General features: G+C 43.8%; 1 protein-coding gene across 1 annotated transcript in view; it reads right to left on the bottom strand.

The window, feature by feature from the left end:
• Window positions 1-10,000, bottom strand: part of LOC147008719 (protein deacetylase HDAC6-like) — a 98,368-nt gene that overhangs the window by 7,194 nt on the left and 81,174 nt on the right. Inside the window, exons 23-27 of the mRNA XM_085864505.1 lie at window positions 8,481-8,655; window positions 7,897-8,372; window positions 7,518-7,745; window positions 7,173-7,322; window positions 6,907-7,035 (exon numbers count right to left, since the gene is read on the bottom strand). Of these exons, the coding sequence (XP_085720631.1) occupies window positions 6,907-7,035; window positions 7,173-7,322; window positions 7,518-7,745; window positions 7,897-8,372; window positions 8,481-8,655 (1,158 nt within the window). The remainder of the gene's footprint in view (window positions 1-6,906; window positions 7,036-7,172; window positions 7,323-7,517; window positions 7,746-7,896; window positions 8,373-8,480; window positions 8,656-10,000) is intronic.

The following is a 10,000-nucleotide window of genomic DNA, read 5'->3' as shown; positions in this document are numbered from 1 at the left end:
TTGGAGAAGTATAGGGAAGGCCAGAAGGAGTTACATTGTGTGTTTGTGGATTTTGAGAAAGCTTATGATAGGGTGCCAAGAGAGGAGTTGTGGCATTGTATGAGGAAGTCGGGAGTGGTGGAGAAGTATGTAAGGATTGTGCAGGATATGTACGAGGACAGTGTGACAGCGGTGAGGTGTGCGGTAGGACGGACGACGTCTCCATCAATGACGGACCGGTTTGAGGTTAAAGTGGGATTGCACCAAGGATCGACTCTGAGCCCTTTCCTGTTTGCAATGGTGATGGACAGGTTGACGGACGAGATCAGACTGGAGTCTCCATGGACTATGATGTTCGCGGATGACATCATGATCTGTAGGGAGAGTAGGAAGCAGGCTGAGGCGAGCCTTGAGAGAAGGGAAACGATAGTCAGTAGGAGTAAGACGGAGTACATGTGCGTAAATGAGAGGGAGGGTGGTGGTATGGTGCGGTTGCAAGGAGTTGAAGTGGGGAAGGTGGATGGGTTTAAATACTTGGGATCAACTGTCCAATGTAATGGAGAATGTGGGAGAGAAGTGAAAAAGAGAGTGCAGGCAGGATGGAGTAGGTGGAGAAGAGTTGCAGGAGTGATTTGTGACAGAAGGGTAGCTGCAAGAGTTAAGGGGAAAGTATATAAGACGGTAGTGAGACCAGCTATGTTGTATGGTTTGGAAGCGGTGGCGTTAACAAAAAGACAGGAAGCGGAGCTGGAGGTGGCAGAGTTAAAGATGCTGCAATTCTCGTTGGGAGTGACGAGGATGGACAGGATAAGGAATGAGTATATTAGAGGGACTGCGCAGGTAGGACGGTTTGGAGACAAGTGAGAGAGGCGAGATTGAGATGGTTTGGACATGTGCACAGGAGGGAAGTGGAGTATATCGGGAGAAGGATGCTGAAGATGGAGTCACCAGGCAGGAGGAGAAGAGGAAGGGCAAAGAGGTTCATTGATGCGGTGAAGGCAGACATGCGGGTGGTTGGAGTGTCAATGGAAGATGTGGAGGATAGAGCGAAATGGAGACGGTCGATCCGCTGTGGCGCCCCCTCACGGGAGCAGGCGAAAGAAGAAGAAAGAATATATATATATATATATATATATATATATATATATATATATATATATATATATATATATATACATATACACAAAAACTTAATCATAATAGAAAAAAAAATTTAAACTTTTTTTTGCATTTTCTTCCTTGGATCTTGTGTAGATAAATTAGTATTGTGTTTGCACAGGTATGATGGGCTGAATGGCCTCCACCTGTGTTAGATTTCCATGTACATGTATAAACAGCTTATCATGGCATTTTATGGGGCACCCTAACTGGAATTAAATTAAATTTTTTGTTTTCTATAAATCGCAAATGCTTATGATTACCTTTTAAAACAATCGCTTCTGCTGTTCAACACAAAACTGAAAGGAACAAATCCCGGCGTTCTGGAGGCATGATATGCTATACTAACTAGTATAAAAACCCATCAAAAATGATGGGTTGGAATTATTTCATTCGAAATATTCAGAGACTGGAAGATGTGATGTTTTATAGCAAGAAAAAGCGTTATTTTAAAACACTACATGTACAAATGTTACCCTATTTTCTTTATCTTCTAGGACCTTTCATTTTGAGGATACAGCCTCGTGAACGTGCCAAAGCCTGAAGCCTCGGCCTTGCGTCAGGTCTGCATATATCCTCATTATTTATTAGACATTGCATGTATGTAAATGAACACTCGTTTTACAATGCATGCGCTACACATCAAGTGCAGCGAAGTTCACCTCCCTGTACTTTTTTTTTTAATGTTTCTGGACACCACCAATGAGGCCCAGTTGCATGTCATCGTCTACATTTCCAAAAGAAGAGACATAATTACTCTTTAATGGAAAATGTTTTTTTTTTCCTGAAAAAAAAGAGACCGTTGTGAACACAGTCTTGTTAAAAGATTGACCTTTAAAACCTTTCTTAAATCGTCCTTTTGAAGGGGAACAGACATCAAACAAATACACAAACACTCATTTTGTCTTATGTGGTAAAGATAGTTATATAGCATCCATCACAAACTAACAGACCTGAGCCAAGATCTACTGTAATCTATATATCCAAAAGAGGATAATGACATGACCTTTCCTACTGCTCCCTCAAGGAGCGGGTGCACTAGTTTAAATAAAATAAAGATTGAAAAAGGCGAATTAAAAAAAAAAATTCCGGGTTTTCCCACTGTTTTACCCAGCGTCCATTACATAATCCTATCCAACACGTTGCACTGGTTTTTTGTGCCTGTTGGTAGTGTCTTTTATAACGTCCTTAAAAACTAAGTTTCCTGTTTGCAATGATTTTCAATTTTGCTGGACTGCCAGGCAGGCAGTCAGAGGAAAAATATTGTTACGTTTGGGGAAACTGACCCCGGGGAGTTGCATTCAACATATTGGGAATCCTGAGTTAGTTATTTTGCTCGTGTGTGTGCGCTTACATCAGTCCCTTCTCTTTGTATAGATTATACAGCAATGATCTTCACGATCGTTTTAGAAGGGGGCCGCTTTTGCAAATAAGACATCAGTGTGAGAGTTGCCACTGCCTGCAGGACTCGATAATGGCTGTTATTAGGCCTCCACATATTCTTCTTCGTTGTGGTTAACTGGGCTGCAAGCGTAATCCTTTGTATACTGCAACTATATCCTGATGTAGTTATGTTACTTTTACACTTCGCATTGCAACACTCATTTGAAACCATTAGATCAATTTGATATATGGCGCAGCACAGGAGCGATGAAGCCATTTTCGAATCCGCAGCCTGGCAGGACATGGCGACCATGCAGGGTGACTGCTGTGCACCAATGGGGGAGCTCGGAAATGCCGACAGCATAGTTTGATCCGATTTTAGCACCTCCCTCGCTCAGGGCCCATAAAAGGAGCAATTTTGGCTTACAATTAAGGCAGACCACTTCGCTTCACTCCTCAAGGCGGTTATACAAGAGCTCTTCAGCGGCCAAGCAAATTTGGCTCACAATTGAGGTAGACTACTTCGCTTCACTCCTCGAGGCGGTTATACAAGAGCTCTCCAGCGTCCGAACAAATCTCGCCACAAGTCAGCGTGACCGAGAGGAGAGGGCAGCGCAGCCGAATGAGGACATGGGGGTGGAGAAAACGATTGCAAGAACGGGCCGAGACCACCCCCGGGTCATCGATGCTCAGTTTCGGTTGCATCCAGCAGCCAACATTATATTAACATTTACAGACTCTTACACAACTCTGTTGAGGTCTTTCTCTCCCATCTACGCCTCGTCCACTGTGGACGCACAAGAGCAATCGGCAAGGGCAAGTCCCAAACAACCGTTGCTTTCAGAGCGACCTTGTTGACTTGCACCTCTCACTCCATGCCATACGACATACTGCACTACATTCACACCTCTCACTCCCACACTATAGACAACTTCAGTTCTCCTCCCTGCGAACCCCCTTCCTAAGCATTTGGGTTGCACCAGTCCACCGACCGCGCCAGTTACCATGAGGTCACGAGTCAACTGCCTCTCATCTTTCTGGACTATTTCTAATTTTCCTCAGGTGTATGTGTGATGGCACCTGTCATATATCGTGTAATTTATGACTGTAAGTTTATTGGGGTAAATCTGCACTGTCTTTTGTTGTGAATATTGTGAATATTGCATTTCTTTTGTTGCACCCACAAATTCCTTGCTCTCCCCTGCTGTACACATCTGTGAATAAACAAACCCATTTCTGTGCTACATAACTTTGCTAGCTTTGTTAAAATTAATTTGCTTGTTGTAAATGTACCCAGCTCGTTTTTTTTTATCTTTTCCTCCATTGGTCCAGCATGGTCGGTCTGCACATTAGCCTAACCAGGAAGTTATACCCCCAAAATCTGCATATTAACCGATGCGTAATTGGCAGCTCTGCTTGGCTGCAACTGATATGGTAAGTAATGCAAGTACGCATTGAGGGTGCGATTCCCCGACAAGGCGACCACGTGTTCCCAGTTGAAAGGTAGTCAGACAGACACGGACACATGGTTAAACTAGAGAGGGAGCACTCGGTAGAGTGCAAAACGTCCGCCGCCAATACTGCTAGGTCACTTAAGTGAACCTGATATCCTATTCATTGTATGTCAAAACGGATCAGACTCTACTGAACCACGATTGAATAAACTAAACAAGATCGACGTGCATGTAGAAATGCCAAAAAAAAAAAAAATCTAATTTTTTTTGAAAAAATTACCCCCGTGTGGGGGTGACGGTCATCTCTACAATACCACAAGTTCTCAATGTTCAGTTCAGGTAACTGCGAAACAGTCCAAACTAACCGTTTAGATTGAAATAGTTCAGAGATACACTAGGATAATACTACTAATGACATAATTAATAAATATGTATTGTTCATTTATTACCCAGATTAACACATCAGAATCACCAGTAAGTGCAATACGTGGTTTTCCGGTCCGTCCACTCTCTGGGGACATTTCACTTCCAGTTGTAGAAAAAAAACGAAAAAAATAGGCTTAGCTCTCAGAGATCATGATAATCCTGTAGATTATTCTTCACTGATTATAATGCAACTTTCAGAATGAATATTGGTCAAGCATTTATAGAGATATTGTGGTTTGAAAAATCGTTAGAGCAAGCAAATTCATTAATTATTAATTCCACAGAAGTTTCGTGACACTGCACAAAGTAACATGTCAGGTATGAAAAAACATTTTGTATGCCAGATTCATTAATTATTAATTCATTAATTATGGAATGTACTCATTGATATATTAATCAGAAAGCCCGAAGCATGTAGCATAATTTATCACTAATCCCCTCATCCGGGATCCGTGGCCTCGCCCCACAGCCTGCAGCCCTATGTCCGCCGGTGATTATGTTAGATATCGACACGATCGAGAGGAGCCTGCGAATTATCCCTGCTGATGCACTGAATTGATGCAATCGTTCGGCCAGAATATTCGTTGTCAAGATGTTGTGTGATTAAATCACCAATACAGTCACTCAAATTTATACCGCCGACATACTTCTTAACAATCACCTTCGCCTCAGAAACCACAGTCAATCTGAACCACGCTGGCCACTGTTCAGACGCCATGACCGGACTACTGCGCAGTTGTACTGCGCAGTTTCGTTAAAGATGACTCGGCATTTTGGCGCGCGCGCACGAAATTATATTTTGAAAATAAATGCTGACGTTTACATTTCGGGTTTTGAAACTTTTGCACCTTCGGCGGAAAATGTATAAATATAAAAGGCTAAAAATGTGTTTTATATTTATATTTCATTTTTCCTTCCTTCCGTCTTTGCGAATCGCATCGGCGTTTTTGGCCATCTTCCAGATCACGTGACGATCAAACGGGAAGGAAATTCAAAAATCTGTCCAGTTAGATACAAGATAATATTTTTTACCATCATAATCAATAAACAGTTGCCGAATATCTTGTAGAATGGCAGACAAGATCGGTTTTGAAAATGGCGATTTTTATAACTTACGTGACCTCGTCCCTGACCTTGAACCCGGACAAAAGTTATATCGTTGTGCAACACTCATCGACCTCTACCCACATACTAAGTTTCATCAAGATCGGAAAGAAAAATTGTTGACGGACGTACGGATGGACATTTGGCCCGGCTTTATTAGGTCATCTCGGTAGAAATGACCTAAAAAAAAGGTGCAAAATTTGTTTTCTTTTTCTCTAACAAATTTTTTTTTGGGTTGGAAATCACTTAAAACATGTAGAAATGCAAAAACAAAAATTAAATTTTTTTTTTAAATGGCCACCATAGCAGCCATATTGGACTTTGGACCAAGTCCAAAATCTAACGGCATGATCCAAAGACCATACCTAATCCCCCCACCAAGTTTCGTCGAAATCCGTCTGGAGTTTTTCCGTAATACTGTTCACAAACAAACAAACAACCAAACAGACAGGGTGAAAACAGTAACCTCCATCCATCTTCGATGGCGGAGGTTAATTATTGGCATTCGCGGTCGATTAGCGACCTGCCACAACACAAACTTATTCATGTTCGACAGCCTATGATTCCCGGTGAGTTCGGGGAGAAACCAGAGACAACCCCTCCCTCATATTACCCCTGATAGAGATTATGTAACGCACGCACGCACGCACGCACGCACGCACGCACGCACGCACGCACGCACACACACACACACACACACACACACACACACACACACACACACACACACACACACACACACACACACACACACACACACACACACACACACACACACACCATAACATTGTTGTGCAACATTGATCTTTTATAATTTTTGATGTACACATTATAAAAATAAACTATGACTGGTGTATGAAAGAATGTCATAAAGTTTTTAAACAATACGATACAGATTTCTAGGCTTCAACATAACCCCCGTTGTTTGTAATACATCATTCCACCCGATTTTTCAACTTGTTGAAACCATTCTCCAGTTGCTGCTGAGTAATTTCAAGAATCGCATTTGTGATCTTCGACCTGGTTTCATCCAAAGAATGTGGTTTTGATGACTACACAACAGTTTTACATAGCCCCATAAAATGTAATCTGATGGGGACAGGTTAAATGAACAAGGTGGCCAAGCAATTGGTCCACGTCAACCGATGCACTTCTCTGGGAAGACATCATTCAAGAACTGTCGCACATTTGAAGCATAATGGAAGGGAATTTAGTCTTGCTGATACAAGGTAATATGTGGAAGATTTCTCAACTTGGCAAGGTCAAATGGGTTGTCAGATAGTCCCCCAGAGGAGTCACCCATTTGCCTTTGTTATCAATGCTAATTGCTGAAAGTCCACTTCACTGATCCACTTGATGGAAATGGGGGCACATGTCATACACCTGTGGGTTTCTTCCCCACCTGGTTATGGACGTAAGAGTCACAGGTGTAGCACCACACAGAGAGGTCAGTCAGACTGAGGACCAGCGAGTGACCAGTGTTGTTTTCATGCAAAAGCATGTCGGCATGTTCATATCGTCCACAATACACCTGCTCACACACATCGTGCAAATTAAGGAAGAGCATCAGACAAAAAGAGATGCCACAAAGGTCGTTTAGTCGCAATAAAGGTAAATCGTCAAAGGCGAGCCAAAAACTGATTATTGCATGACTTCCAGTGCACAGACCTTGTAGCATGTTAGGCAAAGCCAGTTCTCTCCTTGAGCTCCACACATGTCACATGCCTGAACTGCATTGACCCCTTCCTCTGGTGGTGGGCTGATATTAGCAAGATGTGGACACCATGATAGGGGAAGTACTGCATAGCACGAACCCTGCTAAGGACAATACACAAAGGGCTTGGGGGTTGCACATTGACCATACAGACTCTTATTCAAAGAAACATGCTTCCATATGGATGGGTAATAAAAGACGACACATTTTATTGTCAAGATTTCCCGTGTTAGAATTGTTACGAGGGCGAGAGGATCAAAAGTAACATTCTGAATCAGGATCACGATATTTACACTTACCACATCCTCGATGGGTTGTGTTACTCCCCCCAAGGACAAAATAAGAGGTACAGACCATCCACTGGCCTCTGCTCTGATTTCTACATCCATTCCCTCAGCATTTTGGCCCTCTATACTCTCAAACTCTGTCGTTGATTCAGTTTGTTGGCAGCTTGCTCTCTCCACTTCCCCTCTTTCAACTTCCACTTCATTTTCCTCATTATTCATCTCTTTTTCCATTGTGATTGGCTGTTGGGAAGAAGTCACAAATGCTACAATGTTGGTGTGTCAAGATTGGACTATATTTGTATAATGATGCATTCTGCTTTTTTGGCAGAGATTGAGAAAATCCAATTAATTATAAAATGAAAAAACATTTTCAACAAAAAGAGTAACTTACGAACACCCCACATGACTTTGACAGGTTTGCTTGCTCTTCCACAAAGCAACTGTTCGGACTGAAGTTTGTTTGTTTTATTGAAAGTGCATCCAAACTCTCTGCAAGTTCTACTACATCAGGGAAAGCCAAATTTGCGGCAGTGGGCGCTGGCGAGGCTGCGGCTGTGGGCGCCAGTGAGGTTGCCGCCGCGGGTGCCAGCGAGGCTGTGGCAGCGGGCGCCAGCGAGGCTGCGGCAGCGGGTGCCGGCGAGGTTGCGGGTGCTGGCGAGGCTGTGGCAGCGGGTGCCGGCGAGGCTGTGGCAGCGGGCTCCGGCGAGGTTGCGGCAACGGGCACTGGCGAGGATGTGGCAGCAGGCGCCGGCGGGGTTGTGGTAGCGGGCGCTGGCGAGGTTGCGGCAGTGGGCGCCGGTGAGGTTGCGGCAGCGGGTGCCGGCGAGGCTGCGGCATTGGGCGCCGGCGAGGTTGCTCCAGCGGGCACTGGTGAAGAAGGCAAATAAATAAGGATACAGCAGTGGATTTAAGACTGGATGCAATCCCCAGCTTTTTTTTCCAATTGCCACGTACAAGCAGCAACCCTCAGCTCACCGTGCACATTAAGATTTTTCCAATAGTGATGTTGTATCTGCAGAACATTTTCCAAACATTTCATTGCAGATGTTGCAGGTAATGGCAAGTGTCTAAGCGAAGGTGGTGGATCCCCGAGCAGAACTGATACACATGCAGCCATGGCCTCTGCCGTTGAGGACAGGTTATAGCCCCCCTGAAGAAAAATAAAAGAAAAGTGCATTATGGAGATTAAATATTACGAGCCTTAACCCAAATCTTTTTAAATTATGAAAGTGTGGACAGTATGATCTTTTATTCGCACCATTTGAATACCCATTGCAAGGGCAAATAACTAAAACACACACACACACACACACACACACACACACACACACACACACACACACACACACACACACACACACACACACACACACACACACACACACACACACACACACACACACACACACACACACACACACACACACACTTGATAATTTGCGACATGCTTCTACAATCGTTGGAAATTGCCCCGCGTATTAGTGGTGATTGTTTTTTTTTTTCCCACGAGCCGTGGGCATAACACATTTCTAAAACATATATTCCACGAGCCATGCATAAAGCAGCTGGATGTACATACGCAAAAAAGCATATCTTCCACGAGCCGCGAACATGACCTGCTTCCTGTACGTGTGTTGTAGCTTCGTGGGATAAAGCTTCGTGGAACGTCTCACCATGTACACTTTAAACATATGGAACTGTACTTACTGTAATGCAGCTTCATGGCATAAACATAGTTTCGCAGGATGTCTCACCAGTGTAACGTGTTATTCCCCGTGAGTTACTCACAGAATGAAAACACCAACAGCATCTATTGATGTATCCAGTAATTACCAGGTTGCCACATACAGACATTATACAAGGGAAACATTCAGCACATCTTAGTGTAAATCACAGTCTTGCTACAAACAGCACCATCTGAGGTGTTACATTTTAAAAACGCTCAGCATAATCTTCCTGCAGATAGTCAAAGGCATCCATGTCCTGCGAGTTAAAGAATGGAAACGTTCAGCAAATCTATTAGTGTAATTAGCAGGAAGCTACATATGGACTAATTACACAATGGCATCACTCAACACATATATTATCAGCTGCCGAATACAGCATCTCCCATAAAAAATCCCCCACAAACAATGCGCAGACTACTCATCGCGTCCTGGATCGCCATCATTCTCGTCCCATTGCTCTGACCTGTGTATTGCTTCTCGCTCCATTCATTCTTCGAAAATGGCTCCCAAGGATCGAGGATAACTCAGAAATGAATGCCTTTAAGCGGACCATTGATTCGGGAGAAGGTGAAGGAAGCTCCTGCACGACCCTCTCTCTTGCGCTGATGGTGCAAGCATGAGCGCGGTGGGTACAAGTGGCACCTCCAGCCCGTTTACAGCGAGCATGCCTCTGCGGACGACGACGTAGTCAAGGCATTCCCTGCAGAACTCGTGAGCCTCATCAAGGTGAAGGGGTACCTGCCAGAACAGGTCTTTAAACGCTGATGA

Source organism: Eptatretus burgeri, chromosome 18 (assembly GCF_056783735.1).
Source record: "Eptatretus burgeri isolate ZD-2024b chromosome 18, Ebu_testis_v1, whole genome shotgun sequence".
Classification (NCBI taxonomy): domain Eukaryota; kingdom Metazoa; phylum Chordata; class Myxini; order Myxiniformes; family Myxinidae; genus Eptatretus; species Eptatretus burgeri.
Note: the sequence above shows the minus strand (reverse complement) of the source record. Positions and strands in the feature narration are given on the sequence as shown.